The sequence below is a fragment of the Halictus rubicundus genome, chromosome 13, assembly GCF_050948215.1.
Source record: "Halictus rubicundus isolate RS-2024b chromosome 13, iyHalRubi1_principal, whole genome shotgun sequence".
Lineage (NCBI taxonomy): Eukaryota > Metazoa > Arthropoda > Insecta > Hymenoptera > Halictidae > Halictus > Halictus rubicundus.
In genome coordinates this window covers 13,284,392-13,305,397 of record NC_135161.1, presented here as the reverse complement: position 1 = coordinate 13,305,397, position 21,006 = coordinate 13,284,392, and the positions used below count along the sequence as shown (strand labels likewise).

Below are 21,006 nucleotides of genomic sequence, written 5' to 3'. Positions count from 1 at the left end.
GGCGGCGTCTATGCGCCCGTTCGTTCTTCGCCGATCATGCTCGCCTGCTCGTTACTTGGCGAAATGTGGACGCCTTTCGGGAACTGTTTTTCTTGGCACCCTGAAGTGTACCCCGGGTCACCGACGACGATACTATCAAAGACTGCCACCAGCCCCTGTGTTATTCAGCGGCGGCAAAAGTGGGCCCAGGTGGGCCCGAGGATAACTTGGGACGAACAGTGATCTGACATACCTACGTGTGGTGTAGGAACTATGAAAGTAACATTACAAGAAAATATCAGAATTTAAAATTAATTTGGAAATTATTACGATATAAAATAATGATTATATTCAAGAAAAAATATTCGTCGAAGACTCACGTCGAGAGGAAATCATGTCGAAGAATTATTTCATTGCCACAGCCATTAGCTCGATGTGATCGTCGATTTTTAATATTTTATACAGCAATTGGTATAACCTTTGCGCAAGAAAATATTCTAAATCGAGAATCACACCGATCGTCCGGGTCTCACCACGTGGAGGTAATTTTTTATGTAATTATTATCTGTGTATGGTTGCATGTTGTGTCGTCTGTGTTGCATGTCCTATTTAACACGTTAACTGCCACGTTAGTCACATACGACTGACAGTGATTTTTGACTAGATTTAAAAATTAATTTTTATTGTGACATATCCAGATAAACCGAATTTTATTATCATGTCCAGATAAACCGAATTCAGAAGGGTTAAGACAGCATCCCCTATAATACATTTTAAATTTCTGGTTTCGGTTTCATTAATTAAATTACACTGATTTTGTGAGAATCTCTGGGACTGATTTTTGGCACTGAACGTGTTAATTCAGTGAATTTTCAGTTTAGCGATGTCGGTATTTGAGATCGGTGATAGTTCCACATTATTAGTTCCACAACCGACAGGAGTGTCCCGTCGGTGGGAGGCCCATTTATCGACCGGTATTGGGCCCACTGGGCCCGTCGTGATTGGCCCACTCCTATACCTCGTCTACACTATAAATGTCAAACACAACATTACCAATTGAGTATTGAATTCGCAGACACGTTGTCGGTATAACCGATAGATGCCGCTACGTGCTCTTTTCTCTCGCGACACTATTCAACATTTATTTTCTGCTATTAACAAATTCATTTGCTTTTTTGGAAATGATTCTATTTGCTCGAGGTTTTTGATTTTTTGAGTAAAAGCACTTGCAAAATTCTAGGGAATATTTGAAAAAAGTTGGTTTCTGTAATTTTCTTATAATCACTTGGTATTAATAGGATCTTTATGCGAAATAAAATTTGCCCCAATCGCAAGACGTACCAGCCAAATAGGAATTCTCTGTTTAATAGGCTTATCAAGCCCTAGGCAACGTGTTGATTAGACTTCGAGCGAATTGAGTTATGGCACTTTGACTGAAATGTGAACAATGAAATGTCAAAAACACGATGTCAATTGGGCAGTGTCCGCCGTGTAATCTGATGGCCAAACAGGAGGAAGATCGACCTTTATCCGCGAGCTATACCCTCTTAGTATTCAGGAACGCAATAAAATCGTGTAGCCATAATAAAAACGAACGCAGACGCGGCGACAGTTACCGGTCATTCCCATAAAATACACGGAATGATCTGCCACCTATGAAATCGAATTGTCCCGTGATTTATAAACTGGTGTATACGTATGTGCGCGCATGCACGTAGAATTTAAAAGAGTCGAAGATTGAAGTCTCGACCGATCGTGCCAGGGGCGATATCAAGTCGTTCTTCTCACAGGGTCCACGTACCACCGAGGCAGTCATAAATGACACCTCTACCATGAAATATACCGGTGGAAGCAATTAATAGCTAATCCAAACGACCGTGCAATTATGTCCACGTGTTATTATTATTATTCTCATAAGGATTACTATTATCGCGCAAGTCGAAAATAATCAATCGGCAGAATTGGCACTGCTTTTTATTGCCCCTCGCGATAGTTGCGATTATAATATGCACAGAACGGTTATTACAAGGAGGCGGCCTCCATATTCAAAGTCATGCGTATCGGTGTTGACTCATCCATCTGGCCGAGAGAAACGTTCAGCAGATAGATCAGTGGATAGATCATTCGACCGCATCATAACGCAAAACAAAAATGCGGCAATTGAAATACGGAACAGCATAACCCTTTTGTTCCGTAATAATTTATGCATTCATGGGTTCAATAATCAGTACAAATTATCGACAAATCCTAGAACATAAAATTCGATAGAATTCAGTACGATTTTTATGCATTTCGGATCTACGTACCACTAAAAATTAAATTCTATCCGATTCCACTTTCTTAATATTTGTCTACAAAAATTGAATTGAGAATGATATATACAGACTTCAGATTTTGCGGCATTCATGACAGAACTGAATACAAAACCTTGCAGATGCAAACAAATTTGAATTTGTCACGCTATTTCCGGTCCAGGAAAATTATTAAAATTTTCATTCGATTCCCGTTCCCCGTGGCTGAGTAAAAAATTTTTATTTATTTTGCACGAAAGTTCGCACAATATATTCTTGTTTCAATTTTTCCACCGTTTAATTACGCCAGTCTGTCGACCATTCTCGGAGCGCCGTGAATTAAACGTGTACACGGTCGCGTTGTAACTTTCCTCGGCGCTCGGAGATTAGGAGAGCCTAACCGAAATTCTTGGAAGCCGTGTGGCTCTTTAACACTTTCCTTTATATTCACTGCCATAATTCTTTCACCGCGAGAGGGGGCCGGGCTTCTCTGGTTTCGGGAGACGCGTGTCCCTCTCTCTCTTTTTCTGGATAAGGGGCACCGTTTCGAGAGGTGATTTCGGGAAAATGTATCGAGTTTGACGGTAAATAAACAGTCCCGCTCCGTATCGAAGATAGATTAGAAAAAGACAAGAGGGAAGAGTCTCCTTTAGGACAGTCGGTTATCTGACGGTCGATCCGCTGACACGGTCTATGGAATTCTGGAACCAGTTCGGGGGGCTCCAACATCGATACCACGGGCCCAGAGAAAGCCCCTAATTATCGGGATAACGCGTGTCGCGGTGTCGATACCGGTTGCCTATCGGATCCTCAACCTTTCCCTCGTGACGGTCCCACGGGATTTTCGGGAATGATCCGTTTTCCGTCCGGTTTTCGGGACACGGTTTTCTGTGACAGATATGCTCGAGGAAACGTGGCGTGGCCCGTTTTTATTGGCCGGCGACCAGACGGTGCGCGCACGATTTTTCTCTCCGGTTCGGCTTTTACGAAGATTCGAGTTATCGATCGACACGTCGGCTCTTTTTCTCGATTTGTAACAAACCGGTCGTACCTACGCAAAGAGCGGGCCGGCTACGTGCGAGAGAGGCGTTTTATATATCCACCAACAACTTTCATTTAGATCTTTATCGATTAACTTTCACGGTATACTCGCATATTGCTCTTTATTGCCTCGGTCCCGGCGTTCACGACGCTTTCCCGTGAACCTGCGCCGGCGACGCCGATTTCAGACGTTCGATCTCGCCGCTTTTTCTCTCGTGCGGACACAAGCGGGCACCGCCACGATCAATTCGGAGCGCGCGTCTCCGCCGCGATGCAAATTGAAACTAATCGTTTCCTTCGGAGAGGAACGAGGAACCGACTTAGGAAGTTAACGAAGTGCGAAGCGTTCGCTCCTTGTTCGAGGAGCGGGCAAAGTGGCCGTCTCTTCGTGGCGTGCTTCTTTTTCTCTGCGTGGAATTTTTCGAGTCTTCGCTGAATCGTTTTCGGGAGCATTTGCGACCTCATCGGGAGCGTTTTAAGGTCTGGCCTTTCGTGCAACGCGTCAAGATAGAAGCGGCCGAGAGAAGGGCGAGGAGGAGGAGGAGGAGAGAGGAGAGGAGGTGGAGGGAGTTCAGTTTTTATCGGGGCCCCGTGTCATTAGCGGGCAAGTACTATAAGCTCGTATCAAGGACTTGAAAAGTCCAACAGGATTTTCGGAGACGAGCGAACACGAGGACGAGGACGAGGACGAGGACGAAAATACCGAAGTACCTACCACCGTTCGCCTTATTAGGCCCTCTCTCCTCCCTCCTCTCGTCCCTCCGCGTCCTTTTTACCCCTCGCCGGGGTCCCCTTTCCTTCAGCTCTTAAAATCATGGCTGCACGTAACCGTCTACTGATTATATGGATTCGGCGATGATTTCTGATGATGCCCCCGACCCCCGAAATGGTAAAATAATACAGTGTCGTCTCCTAGCCTGGACCCTTTTGGTCCCGTGGGCCGGTTCGTTAGCGGGACCTTGGCGCGAGGCACCCTGTCATTATGCGGCTGGTCTCCATCACCCCCACCAGTTCCCAATTTTCAGAGTGCCCCTCCACCTCTGTGCGCCCGAGCTTCAACGAAACATCTTACGGGTCTCGGTTTCTTCGCTTTTGCCCTCTCTTCGTCTTCGCCCCGGCGGAACCCCTCCCGCTTCCCCCTCTCCGCCCCTGTTACTCCACATTCGTTTCCGACGCGACAAAACGACCACGCCGCGCCGAAACTTCTATAAGGACACTATGATTGGACCCTGGGTCCTCCTGTGGACCCTAACGTTTTTTACGTTTTTGAATCTCACAGTCGACGGTAACAATTTCATACCAGAATTGCTCCTCGGTGTCCCGAAAAAAGCAAATATTACAATATTCAAAGCAACCGCTAGAAGAGTTTGAATTCTTCCGCGCCACCGTCTTTTCTCGATACTTGTCGCAAATATCTAGTCCATAAAAGTCCTAGAACTTTTCTAGTCCTAGTCCCCACGAGTGGCCTCTCCTATGTTAGAATAGTATCTCCTACGCGATATATGTCACTGGGTGGACCCGTGTTGTGGACATGTATCGGGAAAGCACTGTGATCGGTTGAATAATTAAAGCATTTTGTCTGATACTTAGCTTTCTATAACAAAACTAGACTCACAATTCCAGCCAACGGGAGTCCCCAAACCTAACCGGGGAACAGCCAATAGATTCGCCATCGATCCTCCCGTTGCCCGCACAAAAGGTCCTCGGTCGTCTATCGGATTTCTCGCGTTTGCACGGGTCGATCGTAGGGCTAGGGCTAGGGCACAGAAGTCGTCCCCGGAGCCGAGTTATCTATCGAGCTCCTCGAAATCGCGTTTTTTACGAAATTCGAGCGCGAAACTCTAGAGCCGCTCACGACTACTGCGCGCGGACATTCGAAACTCGTAACTCGATCGTGCTCGGTCCGGCTGGCATCATCGTTGCGCGCCTCCGCTCCGCTCGCAAGAAATGTAGTTACTTCTTCTTTGTCTACTTCTTCTACTCGTGCCCTTCTTCTTCCTCCTCCTCCTCCTCCTCCTCCTCCCGCTACCTTTGTCTCTATCTTTTTTTCTCTCTTTTGTGAACAGAAAGAGAGAGAGAGAGAGAGAGGGAAAGGCAATCCTTTTCCCACTGTGCGTCGTCGGAGGAGAAGGCACGGGGGGAGAAATCGTGAAAGCGTACAGGACAAGGGATGGAGGGCGCAGGATGATAGGGCACGCCGGAAGCCCGACCGTCCCCGAAATCCCCTCCCCCCTCCCCTCGCCCTCCAGCCACGGTGCGTTCTTTCAGAAAGTTTCGCGGTCTTTCATCTCGGGAACGAACGACTGGAAGCAAGTTCGGGTGTAGGTGGCCCTCGCGACCGGTAATCATTTCGCTTAATGACGAGAGCTTTGTCGGCCTGCTTCTTCATCTCTCCCTGCCTCTCTCTCTCTCTCTCTTGCTCATTGGACGTTCCTCGGCCGACTTTGCCGTATTCCGTGCTCCCTCTACCCTTTCCGTCCCTCCGTCGTCTCCTTTTTCACCCTTTACTCCCGAACTCTGTAATTTTCCCCTAGCGACCGGTACCACCACGTCTCGCCGAAATTGGCGTACCAGCGTCAAGATTTCGTAGAAATCTCTCGGACGTTCTTTAATGGTTTTGCCCGTTTGAACGGTGACAATGGCGGTTCTGTTGCTCCCGGATCCCCTCTCCCCCCCCTACACCCCTCGATCTGTCTATCTCTTTCCCGTCTGAGCGCGCAACAAAAAGAAATGTATCGATGCAACGAGAGAGGAACACGGGAGGCGGAGGCGGAGGCGGCGAGTTCGAGAGGAGGAGAAAGAAGAAGGAAGAATCGCGAGAGTCGAGGAGAATTAGGAGGAGGACAATAATGGGGAGAATAAGAAGACCGAGAAAAAAAAAACCGTTGACTATAAAGAAGAGGAGGAGGAGAGAGGAAGAGAGAGCAGTCCCGGGGCCCGTCGATATCTTGCTCTCGGCGGAGGCCGAGGCCCCGGATCGACGTCACGCATGCATCCGGGGCTAAGTTAAAGGCGGGCCGAAGAACGGGGACAACTCTCCGGAGAAACAAAAGCCGAACAATCGGGGCCCCCGAGAGTCGCGGCGGCTGAGCGACGCAAATTTATTCCGGGGCTCTAATGTCGCGCACACACGAATTCCAATTTCGCGAGAGCCGAACGAAAAGGGCCACGAGGCGGTTGGTCGCGCGGGTTACGCGCCCTTCCTCTCTCTCTCCCTCTCTCTCTCTCTCCGTCTCTCTCTCGAGGTCGAGCCGAAGCTTTTGTGTTGTTGGCTTCCAGCACCTGCGAAAGATCGGCTCGTGTGGCCCCCGATGGCTGAGCAAACAATACGGGGACGATGATGCACCATCTCGGCCGCATTGTCTGTATAGCGCGGGTTGTAGTAGGCGGCGGCGGATTTATCTGCCTACTCGTAGAGTCAGGTAGAGGAGTCGAAGGGTCCTCGACCCCCGAGAAGCGTCGCGCGAGCCGACGGAACCGATGGATCTGCCTTTCCTTTCGTTCCAGCTCGATTTCGCGCGCGGACCGAGATCCCGACACTTAGGCTCGACCCGTTTCTACACTCGTCCGATTGCGTTCCAGCCTCTCTCCGATCGATGCGGAGATGCATCTGCGGGATGCAACGAGCTGACCGCAGCGAGTGAGACGTCTTTCGGCGCAACCACCGCGGCCGGAGCCTTCTCTCACTCTCCCGTGCGCGTCTCGCGGATTTCAGATTTTTCGACCGAGGAAATACCAACCGCGCGCCGTTCGTAAGCGTAATCACTGCCGCGAGAGTTTTAGGCGTTTCATGCGAGTTTCACCCATTACGGGAGGAAATGAAGAGATTTTGATCCGGTACACAATATTGATACTTTTAACCCTTTGCACTCGAGTGGTGACTCTGAAGCACCACTAGAAATTATGTGGCATTATTTCAAGGAAATTACGAGAAATTTTACAAAATATTTATTACATTACAAAGTTTGTATTCAACAGATTACTAAACATTTAAATATTATATGTGGAAATCGGATCAGTTTCGTATGAATAAAATGAAAATATTCTAACACCGAAGAATAATTTAGTTTTAGAATGAAAATAGCGCCGAGTGCAAAGGGTTAACACTAGGTTTACGGGGCAGTAAAATTGACTACTGTTTTGCATTGTAAAAATAACAAAATTGTAGCTGGTTAGATTTTAAGCGCGTTTCTATTGTAATCTGTGCTGAAAGAAACGAATCTATCGAACAATTCTCCACAAGTGCGTCCTTGCGCTCTTAATAGTTGTAAATTTGAAAATTTCGAGTCCGTTATTTTGACGGGACTCGTAAATCTAGTGTTAATGGCGACTGTAAGAGGCCACTAAAAATTGCTGTGTCGTTATTCAAAATAGTTTTTAAATTGTTAACCCTTAACGGACCAATGCCGCCATATATGCGGCATGGCCCTTTTACTTGCTGGGTCCAATGTCGCGTATATGGCGGGAAAAATCAAATTAATTAATATTATAAATATTTTCCTTTCTATACTTGATGTGAAAGTGTTGAACCCACAGTTTCTCTTCGCATGAAAAATAGCTTGGACCTTGTGGGAAGTGAACTTGAAACACCTCCGCACCGTTAAGGGTTAAATTCGTTCCTATTTAATAAATTACACTTTTCAGTATTGTACGAGTAAATTGCACCATTTTTGTATGTATGACATGAAAAACAATATAGAAGGGAAATAAGGTCGGAAGAAATGTTTCGTTTTGTAGTCGAAATAGCTCCGAGTGCAGAGTTGAAATTTACTGTAGCCTGTTTAATCATCGTAGTACATCAAAGGGTATTTGAAACTTCTTCGTCTCAACTATGATATACACTAATATCCAGAAAACCGGGTGAACCGAGTTCCAATAGCCCGAGGAATGCAACGCGTGCCGCCAGGACGCGATCACTTGATTTTTTCTCGATCCTCGACCGAGGAGCACGTTTCTAGATCGCCGCGTGACGAGTCATATGCCGATGCGCGGCCGGGGGAATTATTAGCCCGTGAATTTATCACTTAGCGTCTACCGGCCGCGGCCTCGGCGCGAGTAAATCACCGGCGTGATCTATGCCCGTACCGTTGCGAAATATATTATCGAAGCACGCGATTATTCCGGAAAGTCGAGTTCGAAGCTCGGTGTATCGTCGCGCTGGATCGCATGCATCATGTAGCCAACATCGGCCCGGTGCCCTCCCGGGGAACGTGTTAACAGATCGTCAAAATTAATGTGCCGCTTCCTGTTAACATGCAAATTTCGCGACCTTTCGGCTCTCCGGGCTCTTCGGCGTGATCTCTCTCGCGAGAGTAGACGAGATTCGATCGTTGCTCGAGATACGGATTCTTTGTTCGCCGTACAAACACCGTTTCTTGCCGCGTCGATCGTGTCTCTGAGTACTGGAATTTTCCCGTGGTGCTGATACGACGTTCGTGAAAATTCGTACGGGACAGGGAAAATAGTCGGAATCTTTTTCCCGTCGCGTCACGAAATTCCAGGACCTTTGGCACGGGCGTAGAAGAGTGTTGTAGAGCCGAGCGCGGAATGAGCGCCGTTGGTAAGTCAGTTCTTCGCATACCGGGCGCTCAGGTAGGTAGGAAGGCAGCGAACGTGGCCGAAGTAGGAAGGAAACGAGGAATCCACGGAGCGAGAGAGAGGTTGCGATTGGGAGCGGGAAGGGGAAGAGAGAGGCCCAAGAGCAGGCCCAAGAGCAGGCCCAAGCAGGCAAGCAGGCAAGGAAGCGAGCGAGCAGGCAAGTAAGCAGGGAAGCGAACAGTTTGGTATAGTCTAGCTGCTCGGTGCCGCGAAGCGCGCTGAATGCCGAGGCCCCGGCATATCGGGGCCCAGTATTACCGCTCCCCTCTCCAAGATGGCCGCCAGCTCGGGTCCAGCCGGGTCCCCCTGACCGAGCCAGCCGAGTCCCCGAGTTAGGGGAAGGGTAGGCCTTGCAGGTGCCGCCATGTCAGTGCATGCCTAACCTCGAAGCCGCGCGGAACGGACGCTGGGCCCAAGAACGCGACACCTCGTGCTGCTCGCGGTGTGTTCCTGCCATATTACTTTGCCGTGATCCGCGACCGTGGTGACCGCGTCGTGTAGTGTGAATCGTAGATTCCAAGGTCGATTAGATATCGGTTACCTCGCGCCCGTTAAACGAGCACGAACGGGGCTTTTGCGCGTTGGAAAAACGGTTCCCCCCTGGAATCGGAGCACACGGGAGATCGGTGTTACGATCGAATCGAGAGTGCCGTGTCCTCTCTCGCAGAAAAGTCTCCCCTGCGCGAAGCAGAGGGAACACACAAGTTCATTCCGCGAAGGTCGATCGGGCCCCGCGAGGTCTGCGGTTTTTTCGTCTCGACGAGGTCTGGCAGGGATCGCGCGTTCGTTAAGTGACCGGGTTTGTGCGTTTATCGGGTGGTTGACAGTTTCCGCGGACAGGGACCCCCTTTCGTTCGGGGCCTGTTGGGACTGGTGAGAGAACGAACACGGCCGTGTTGTGGAAGTCGAGCACAAGAGAGGAGAACCAGAGAGTCGCCCGGAGAAGGCGAAGAGAGCGGTTCACTCGAGAAGAGAGAGCCTCCTCTTGCTCGGATGCTGGTCCAACTGGTCCTGCCTGGTCGTTAACTTCCGAGAGGATTGATCGACGATCCGGAAGACAGGAGCTCGCGCGGTACGCGCTCCAACGAAGATGACAAAAGGCACCGCATAGGCGCGATCCGAGCGGCAAACAGTCAAAGTCTGCTCGTCCGGGGGCTCCGGTGCGTGTCTTCTGAACTTAGAGAAAAAGAGAGAGAGGAAGAGATGAGAGCAACGGTGATCCGAACGCGGTGAGATCGCGCGTCGGTTTCGCAGCGGACTGGTCCTGTGCTGATCCTCTAATCGTCGGACGTGGATCTGAGGAATGCGCGATACGTCTCCGGAGCGGAGATACTCTATCAGCGGCGAGAACAGTGGATATCGCGGCGTGCCAGCACGAGCGAGCTACGACGATTAGGAGAAGATAGCTTTCGGTAGACAGGTTCCCGAAGATCGAACGGAAAATTGAAGAAGAAGAAAATCGACGTCCATACGTTTTCGCGGGTGGAAGTGAAGGAGAAACCAGGGGATAAAGCGTCGTGGTTTTGTGAGGTTGTTGGTGCTGGTGCTGCTGGTTTATTTTGTTGTTGTTGTTGTTGGTGATCAATGTGTTGGTGGATCGGATATTCGTGTTTTCGATAGCGACGTTAGAAACGGGGGTAAGCACGGTGGTGTTATTCGCGGGCGTATGAATCTGAAGAGGCATCGCCGGCGTATCCCGTGTTGGTTCACGATCGATCGTTCAACGATGGAAAGATCGAGGAGATAATAGAGCGCAAGACGGCGGAGCAGGGGGGCGAGGAGGAGGAGGAGGTAGTGGTGGCGGCGACGGCGGCGACGGAGGAGGCTCCAGGATGCGGCACCTGCTACTGTTCCTCGTCCTGGGAGCGACTCTCGCCCCGGGCACGTGGTCCGAGCTCGTCAGGTACTTGGAGGTCTCGGAGAACGCGAGGCCAGGCACCGTGGTGGGTTTCATCGACGCCGACAGCCCGCCCTACTTGATCGTCTCGGTCTCTGGGTCGGCGGTCGACTCGGACTTGAACGTGGATTACGCGTCGGGCGAGATCCGGACGAAAGTGCCATTGGACCGGGAGACCAGGCCGTCCTACAGCCTGGTGGCCCTGCCGCAGAACATTCAGGTGGTCGTGAAGGTGCTCGACGAGAACGACAACGAACCGACGTTCCCGGTCGATCGGGTGGACGTCGAGTTCCCGGAGAACTCACCGCGCGACGCTAAAAGGGCCCTGCCGCCAGCCAAGGACCCCGATCTCGGCCAGTACTCGACGCAACGGTACGAGATCGTGTCCGGCAACCACGGGGACGCTTTCCGATTGTCCCAGCATCGCGGTCGCGACGGTGTTCTCTATCTGGATCTACAAAATTCCGGATCGTTGGACAGAGAGGCTCGATCGCAGTATCATTTGGTGATAGAAGCCTTGGACGGCGGTGCGCCGCCTCTGCGCTCCAGGCTGCACGTGAACGTGACGGTACAGGACGTGAACGACAATCCGCCGATCTTCAACCAGACCGGGTACGTCACCAGCATCCCGGAGAACGCGACCGTCGGCACTCCGGTGCTCGCGGTGAACGCGACGGACAGCGACGCCGGCGACAACGGTCGCATCGAGTACTCCATCAACCGGCGGCAATCGGACCGCGAGGAGATGTTCCGTATCGATCCGGAGACCGGTATGGTCTACGTGAACAAGGCGCTCGACTTCGAGTCGAAGGAACGGCACGAGCTGGTGATCGTCGCGAGGGACTGCGGCGCGCAACCGCTCGAGGCGAGCGCGTTCCTCTCGGTGAACGTCACCGACGTCAACGACAACCAGCCGGCGATCACGGTGATCTTCCTCTCGGACGACGCGACCCCGAAGATCAGCGAGAGCGCGCAACCCGGGGAATTCGTCGCCAGGATATCGGTCAGCGATCCGGACTCCAGGACCGAGTACTCGAACGCCACCGTCACGCTGACCGGCGGCGAGGGACACTTCGGGTTGGCTACCAGGGACAACAGCATCGACCTGGTCGTCGTCGAGAGACCTCTGGATCGCGAGGAGAAGCCGATCTACGATCTATCCGTCGAGGCAACCGACGCCGGCACGCCGCCTCTCAGAGCCGTCAGAACGTTCAGGCTGCTCGTCACGGACGTCAACGACAACGCTCCGAAATTCGAGCAGGAAAGGTACGAGGCACACCTGTTGGAAGCCTCCGAGCCTGGCACGCCCGTGCTCAATGTCACCGCCACGGACCTCGACGAGGGTGCCAATTCGGCTGTTAAGTATTCACTGATCAACTCCACGTGGTTCACCATCGACGAGAACTCCGGATTGATCACGACGATCACACACGTGGACTGCGAGGCCGATCCAGCGCCGATTTTAGTGGTGGTAGCGACCGACTCCGGTCGGCCCGCTCTCAGCAGCAGTGCTACGGTGCGAGTGACAGTTCACGACCTCAACGACAACGAACCAATCTTCGAGAAGCCGCTCTACAACGTGAACGTGTCCGAGGACATGCCGGTCGGCTGCTTTCTCAAGGTTCGAACCTACGCAAATTTATTCTTCTAATTAGAACCGATTTACGGGGGTCGATCTTTCGGTTAGGCTCGCGACAGGCATCACCGGTCGTCGAATCTTCGAGTTGTGGGATTGATGGGATTAGGGCTTTCGTGCCGCGGTGAAAGTATATCGTGCTGGTGTCGATGCTTGTCCAATTCTCTTCTGTCGACGATGTTCAGGATCGTTGTGGATTTGTTCAAAATTATTTTCACTTGGTCATTGCGCGGTTAACCGGCGCAGTAGTGACCGGAAGTGTGTACCATTTGAAAGTCGAGAAAAGGTAAAATTAATCATATACTTCACGTTATTGAGGAATCACTGACTTCAGTTTCCCGGGATCGATCAAGGACATTTTTATTCTGCACAGAGATCCGCAGTACCCGCTCAGCTGATCTAAAGATTTACTGAACCGTTATCTAAAAATTACAGAGCTAGACTTCTATAGCGCCCCCTCTAGAGCCTCTAATTAAAAATGTCAAAGATGGATCAAAAGCCTTTCTTTCAGGACCTTTGTCATTCTTCATCACACAAAGTTAGACTAAAGCATGTTTGTGAGAGCAGTAGCACAGTTTCAGAACCTCCAATTAAAAACGACAAAGCTAGGCTTCTATAGCGTCTCCCTGAGAGCAATTTCAGAGCTCCAGAGCCTCCAATTAAAAATGTCAAAGGTGGATCAAAATAGTTTCCTTCAGGACCTCTGAAGAAGAAAATAACAAAGATGAAGCTGTACAGGATTTCTGTGAGAGCAGTAGCACAGTTTCAGAAGCTCCAATTAAAAACGACAAAGCTAAGCTTCTATAGCATCTCCCCGAGAGCTCTTTCAGAGCTCCAGAGCCTCCAATTAAAAATGTCAAAGGTGGATCAAAATAGTTTCCTTCAGGACCTCTGAAGAAGAAAATAACAAAGATGAAGCTGTACAGGATTTCTGTGAGAGCAGTAGCACAGTTTCAGAAGCTCCAATTAAAAACGACAAAGCTAAGCTTCTATAGCATCTCTCCGAGAGCAATTTCAGAGCTCCAGAGCCTCCAATTAAAAATGTCAAAGGTGGATCAAAATAGTTTCCTTCAGGACTTCTGAAGAAGAAAATAACAAAGATGAAGCTGTACAGGATTTCTGTGAGAGCAGTAGCACAGTTTCAGAAGCTCCAATTAAAAACGACAAAGCTAAGCTTCTATAGCATCTCCCCGAGAGCTCTTTCAGAGCTCCAGAGCCTCCAATTAAAAATGTCAAAGGTGGATCAAAATAGTTTCCTTCAGGACCTCTGAAGAAGAAAATAACAAAGATGAAGCTGTAAAGGATTTCTGTGAGAGCAGTAGCACAGTTTCAGAACCTCCAATTAAAAACGACAAAGCTAAGCTTCTATAGCATCTCTCCGAGAGCAATTTCAGAGCTCCAGAGCCTCCAATTAAAAATGTCAAAGGTGGATCAAAAGCGTTTCCTTCAGGACCTCCGATGAAGAAAATGACAAAGTTAGAATCTAAAGCCGAGCATTTCTCTAAATCGGTAGCCAATTAAAAGCGACAAATGCAGCCACCCAGCGCGTCCCTCTGAATGCATGATCACGGTCCAGTGCAACGACAGTGTCGACGGCGCCGAAACGAGCGGCAAACAGTCGGCAACGTTTCCCGGTTGCGTAACCTCGCAGGTTGTCGTTTCCGCGCAAACACGTTGGAAGATTGACGTTCATCGATCTCCGGTAGGCCCCCTAATTGATCTGTCATCGCGTTGGACGGTCGACAGCCCGGCAAAAGATTCGTCGCGGATTAATAGCGCGCGTAGATCGCGCGACTCGGCGTGACAGCGTTCGAGAGTCGGTTCTCTCCTCTCTCGACGGTGGTGGTGGTGGTGTGCGGGTCGGCGCGACGTTGCATAATTCCCGGGGTTCTCCCCGCGTGCATCGTTGCGCCGCGGTGCATCGTTTCCTTGCGTGGTCGCGCGTTTAAAGGTTCCTTGAGACGCGCAGCTTAACATCGGGACCGAAAGGGCACACAGCGCGCGCTGCGCTGCGCCGCGCCGAGAAGAGAGTCAGTCGAGATTTCGCTGCGGGGCGAATATCCACGTTACGCTGGGAAACAGGTAATTGGCACCGGTGCGGCAACCTGCCCGCCTGGCCGGGCCTACGTTCCGCGAAAGGTTCTGGGTCCCGGCGTGTTGCAATTAGCGTTGTTTATCGCGAATATTCGCGTAGCGTTATCGATCAGCCCGTTCTTTAACCTGCCGGTGAAGTAGTCGGTGGTCGCCAGACCCGGAGGCGGAATAAATCCGCGGCTCGTTCATTTGCATGCGAGCGACGCATGCTCTCTCGCCCTCTGCATCCTGAACGGGGACGAGCCGTGATCCGAGGAACTGCGAGTAGGAATCGCGAGTAGGAGCCGATGCGTAGGAACCTCAATGGGAAAAACCGAGGCGACCAGCTGCCTCGCGATACCGATTCGCTGTGCTCTGAAAAATGTAAAAATTCACTTCCTCGAGGAGATTGGGTGCAGAGCTAACAGCCTAAGTAGCCTCTGTGGGGGACTTTCCCCCTCCGCTTGCAAAGTGGAAGAGCGCAGAGGGAAAATGTCGCGATCCCAGGAACTGCGAGTAGGAGCCGAGCGTAGGAAAATCGAGGCGACCAGCTGCCTCGCGATACCGACTCGCTGTGCTCTGAAAAATGTAAAAATTCACTTCCTCGAGGAGATTGGGTACAGAGCTAACAACCTAAGTCCCCTCTCCGGGGGACTTTCCCCCTCCGCTTGCAAAGTGGAAAAGCGCAGAGGGAAAATGCCGTGATCCGAGGAACCGATTCGCTACCGATTCGCTATGAAAATTGCGAAAATTGACTTCCTCAAGTGGACTGGCCTAAGTCCCCCCTCTGTGGGGGACTTTCCCCCACATTTTTTCCGCCGTCTCGAGCTTGCAAGGCTGGTCGCAGTTTCGCGAAATGGAGGAGCGGAGAGGGAAAATGCCGCGGGCGGGCCGCATCGCGCGACGTAACAGGGTACTTTCTCTCGTTTGGAGCTCCGGTGCGGAGCTCCGGGGCCACTCGGGGAGCCAGATAGTGCGCATCCCGGTTCTCCCGTGGAACACGTGGACGCCAGGCCGGGGACAAGCGTTACGCTCGCGCGGGGAAACCTGTTGGCTACAGTTTCTTTGTAGCCACGGCGAGACGCTCTTCCCTGAAGCGTTGTTAGACCGAGAACAAGTTGCCCTCGACACCGACGCTGCTTTACGAGCCGCGTGCGCGCGCGCGCGAGCGAGAGAGAGAGAGAGAGAGCAAGCGATCGGTATACCTTTACGGTTCCGAGGATAGTCGCGCGAACTAACAGAGGGAGAAAAGATAGTACGCCTAAAGAAGAGAGGGAGGAATATTAGGCCTCGTTCGTCTTCGGCCGTTCGGCAGGCTAATTCGAAAAACTGGACATACCCGAGGCGCGAATGCGTTTCTGAAATTTGAGATGTCGAAGCGTTCTGCGTCGGGGATTACGCGGGCGTTACCTGCTGTCGCCTTTTAAGGACGATCGTCTTACGCTCTCCGCGTAATCGTCCAAGGTAATACTATACTTATACGCTCGTTTGCGTACGATAACGAAGTCGTTACGGGCTCTCTTGTGGGCTGTTGAAGTAACGAGCGGTAACCCACTTCTTTGCCGGCGAAATTTCACGTTGAACGTGAACACCGCCGAGCCGAGCCGAGCCGAGCCGAGTCGAGCCGCACCGCGCCGTCGCGAAGGATATGAAAGCGAAACGCGCTCTGACGCAACGAGACCGTGTTGCATCGGGCATCGATATTCCTTCCTGCGTGCACGCTGTCATGTACCACCGGTTCGCAATCACGATTACTCCCGCGATGAAAAGATCTCCTAAAAATGTATCCCGTCCTTTCGCTTCCTTTCGTTTGCTTCGTTTCACTTGGAGCCGACGCGTCTGACCGTGGCCTACCGTTTCCACTGCGCTCGTGCACTTGCCGCGTTGCGGAAACGGAGCGACTAGGTTACGTTGATTGACAGGCTGCGACAAATCCTCGACATGGGGGACTTCGGGAAACTGTTAGAAACCTGGGCAAAACGAAGCAGTATTCATGCATCTTCTATCACAGCTTTGACACTAAACCCACCTGAAAAGTAACTGACACATGTCTTGTGAAAATGACGAGATTGAATTTATTTGGATTTCGTGCGGGTCGTATTACTGTACTAAATATACTTGTTTAATCACCTCCCACGGAAACTTCTTCATAATTCCAGTAATTTTGACCGGCGGTAGTAGGTTTAGTGTCAAGAATGGTAAAAGAACCCGAAATTAAATATTTATTTTCTCTGGCGATCTAAAAAAGTCCTGACGTTCTTTCAGCCCTTTCGACCCTTGGCACTCGAATGGCGCGACTGTAAGTCACCACTAAAACTGACTGCATCATTATTCAAAAGATTTTTCACATAATTAAATTCGTTTCTATTTTATGAATTACTAAACATTTCAGTAGTGTACGAGTAAAATCGCACCATTTTCGTACAAACAAATTAAAAAAAGAAATATAGCAAAAGGGGTGTAAAAAGAGGAGTTAAAATAGCTTCGAGTGCAAATGGTTAATTCTCACAGCTGAATAAATTTATCATCGGACTTCTTTTTACGGGAACATTTTCAATTCTCCTCGACAGAGTACATTCATTGAGAGTCCTATTAGCAGGCTTCTAAGTGGGTAAAGTCGCTTAGTATTCACTAGTGAGGACGTCCTAATCAATTTTCTAATAGCAGTTTCGATGGCTCGCCATCAGCAACGTCTTCCACCGATTTATTTTCGGACCGCCTTTCCAGAGGAGCATTTCTGCTTCGCATACCACGTTCATTGATAGCTCAATCAACAGTTCTGGGTTAGGTGGATTCAGCGGAGACTTGTCTCGCCGATGATAGCCAGTCGGCGGAAGTGAAATAAAAGTGTACGAAACAGAGATCGCGTTGTAGGACAACGCACGAGGTAGTGGCTGCTGTGACGAAGCGTCTGTCATTCATAACGTCCGTGGACCGTGGATTCGATAGGCACGGTCCGAAGAGGAGAATCGTCGGGAGAGGCGTATAGAGAGAGAGAGAGAGAGAGAGAGAGAGAGAGAGAGAGAGAGGGATGTGGAAGATGGGAGTAAAAGGGCGCGCGGTAGAAAAAGAGGAGAAAAATCCCTGCCTCCCTCCCACGAGCCGTTCGACCGTCCATCTGGCCGAGCGAAACGCGTGCCTCCTTTTTTCTCCCGTTGGATTGTCATCCGCATTCAAGGGAGAAGCGGTGAATGCTCGCGCCGGTGCACGTTGAACACCGAATGCCGAGCGCCCCGGGAACGTCTCATGGAAATCGGCGCTGGATAAACGAGTACATTTTTCAATCGGTTAGGCGAGTCGGCGCGTTCCACGAAGCCCCCGTCAACCTTTTCGTTCGATGTTAACGCGCCGCGGCTGTAAATCTCCGAGGAGAGTTAATATCGACGTACCGTCGGTAGTCGTCCTGTCACAAAGAGCCTAACTAAAGTATTGTATCCAGAAGGTGGATCCAGTATGGATAACAATGACCGCAACCAGCGACTGTGTTTCAGTCCGGCAACATTCTGCCTGTTATATTGTTGGTGGTTCGTTGCCTAGTTCAATGATGATTTATAATTGTTGGCCCTCGCCTATAATTATAATAATTACAGATTTTTCGGGCCCTGCCAGCCGTTCTCCCGGCCCGAACCGGCCCGCTCTTCAGGTTCCATCCCTCCGTGGACCGGCTCCACCCCTTCGAGTCTGCGTTCTCCTCCTCCTCGTCTCTTTCCTTCGCTGTTTCGCTCGTTTTTCGTGATCAGTCGAGAAGAAAGAAAGAGAGAGAGAGAGAGAGAGAGAGAGAGAGAGAGAGAGAGAGGACTTCGTGGTCCTCTTCTCGAATAGAGAGAGAGAGAGAGAGAGAGTGGGGGAAGGAGATTCTCCGAGCGTTTGAAACGGGTTTTCGAAACGACGACGCGTTGGATTTCCGCGCGCAAGGTTTCCCATCGTCGCGATTCGTTTCTCGCGCGGAGAGGATGCTCTCTCGCGGGATCTCCTCGGTCGCGTTAATTTCGCGCTAACGACGCAAACCGGAACGGCAGAAAAAATGCGACCAGCGAGAACCGACGAGCCGACCTCTCCCCGGCACCTCCTCTTCTGCTTCTTCTTCCCCTCTCGACGAGGTCGGCGGCGAACGCGCTCGCGCGCGCTTTCACGCGTTAAACTATTCGTATCCATCAGAGACGGGTATCCGTCTCCTCTGTTCTGCGTGGCAGGACACGGGTTCCGATTCATCCTTCGCGCAAGCCTCCCATTATCCGTCCTAACTGGCAACCGAGGATCATTAAGCCCCGCGGAGCCTTTTGTCCAGGCTGCGCGCGTTCGTCTTTTACCGCTGACAAAGAGCGAACGCGGGCAGAGCGACCGAGAGGAGAGGAAGCGCGGAAAGGCTGATTCTCGTCACTTTGCTCCACTTCGGCCTCGGAACGGCTCTTCAGCGTCGCTTTTCAGAGGGGGACCTCCCAGGTCTTGAACTTCGAGCGATTAGGAAAAGTCGGAGGGATTCAGCTGATCATCTAGCACTTCTCTGAGACTCTATTCAGCTTCTCTCGCCTCGGGATCATTAGCCGTTTAATCGTCGTCAGTCGTCGGAGCAGTCTGGACCTCGTCGATGTTGAAGAGCTTCGTGGGATTAGGAAAAATCAAAGGAATCTAAAGGGACCGGTCAAATGGGACCTCTATTACTATCTGTTCAATTTTCAGTAGTCAAAACCAAATTGTGGAAAAGGTCGAAGGGCTGCAAAGGGTTCAGTAGATCAGTCAAGGTCTCTTGAGACTCTGTCGATCCTCCAGGATCAAGATTGTTAACTGCCCAACCCCTCGACTAGTCATTCAAATGAACTATAGTTACTTCGCGAGACAAAGGAGCCGAAGATGTTCTCACGAATTAGTGCAATGTCGGAGGATCTTCAACAGCTCCTCAAGGTCTCGCAGCATCCTTGAAATCGCGTGACGTTACAGAGAAAGAACTCCGCTCTGCTTTATAGCTAATGATTCCGCGAACTAAAGTACTTACAGATGTTTTCAAGAATTAACGCGATGTCGAAAGGGTATCTGCAGTTCTCCAAGGTCTCCAACGGCCTTCCAATCGCGTGACGTTACAGGGGGAACTGCTCTGTTTTATAGCTAATGATTCCATGAAGTAGAGTACTCACGGATGTTCGTACAAATTAATACCGCGAGCTTCTACACCGTTTACAGCTTCCATTCCTGAGGGTCTCGATGCATTTATAAAATCGCGCGACCTTATGGAGGGAACAGCTCCGTGTCCAACGATTCCGCTAAATAGAGTACTCGCGGATGCTCTCACAAATTAGAGCAACGTTGAAAGAGCTTCCACAGCTCCTGCGGACTTCGCCAGGCTTCTAAACTCGCGCGACGTTAAGGGGGGAAGAGCTTTATAGCTAATTATTCAGTGAACCGAAGTACCAAAACATTTTCTTACAGATTAGGACCAAGCTTCTACTCCTGGAGGTCTTGCTGTGCTTCTCAAATCGCGCGACGTTAAGGGGGGAAGAGCTTTATAGCTAATTATTCAGTGAAGCGAAGTACTTAAATATTTTCTTACAAATACAGATCAAGCTTCTGCTCCCGGGGGTTTTACTGCACATCTAAAATCGCGCGACGTTAAGGGGGGAAGAGCATTATAGCTAATTATTCAGTGAAGCGAAGTACTAAAATATTTTCTTATAGATTAGGACCAAGCTTCTACTCCTGGGGGTCTTGCTGTGCTTCTCAAATCGCGCGACGTTACGGGGGGAAAAGCTCAGTTTCACAGATTCAGTGAAGTAAAGTGCTGCAGGACGTTCTCAGAGATGAAGAGGATGTAGGGAGAGCTTTTTCCGAGTGTCTCGCCGCGGTCGCGACTGTCGCGCCGTTACGGGGGGGGGGGGACAGGTCCTCGATCTTGACCCCGTCGACTCGCTCGCCCGATTTTGGTGCCGCCAGAAAGTCTGTTGGATCAGAGTCAGAGCGATCGGCCCGGCCGCGGTGCTCTCGCGTCGTGTATCGCGGTACAAAGTGATGACCGTAATGACTCTAACCACCGTCTGACATCTGGCATTAGGCACTCGAGCTTTCGAGTGGCAACGCCCGCAGCAATTGTTGCCGTTTACGACTGCCGTGCACGCTCTCCTTCTTTCCCTGTCGCTCCGTCCCCGGCGTGTTCCCTCTCGATTCCCTCTCGATTCCCTCTCGAGAGACCGGGACCCTCTTCGTCTCTCCTCTCTTCGGTTTCCGCTCTCGCTCTCCGAGAGGTTGTCCGTTCTCTCCTCTCTCTCTCTCGCGTTCTCTCTTCACCGCGCCTATGCCTGGCCCCCGTCTTTCTTCTTGTTTCTCCGGCCTCCTGCTCGCTCGTCCGCTCTCGATCCTACGCGCTATAGACCGCATTCCCGAGTGCAACGACGAGGCAGAGATATATGTAGGTACCTATATGCATTCGCGTGCACCGGTCGCTGCAGCCACCGCGCGCCTCTACTCGCGCTACATTGCGATCGCGGACCGCAGAACTCTAC

The 21,006-nt window shown here is 50.9% G+C and overlaps 1 protein-coding gene across 1 annotated transcript in view; it reads left to right on the top strand.

The window, feature by feature from the left end:
- Positions 1–10,699: 10,699 nt before the first annotated feature.
- Ds (dachsous cadherin-related 1) overlaps positions 10,700–21,006 on the top strand; it is a 366,686-nt gene continuing 356,379 nt past the window's right edge. The window contains exon 1 of the mRNA XM_076798955.1: positions 10,700–12,427. Within this exon, the coding sequence (XP_076655070.1) occupies positions 10,742–12,427 (1,686 nt within the window). The 5' untranslated portion in view covers positions 10,700–10,741. The remainder of the gene's footprint in view (positions 12,428–21,006) is intronic.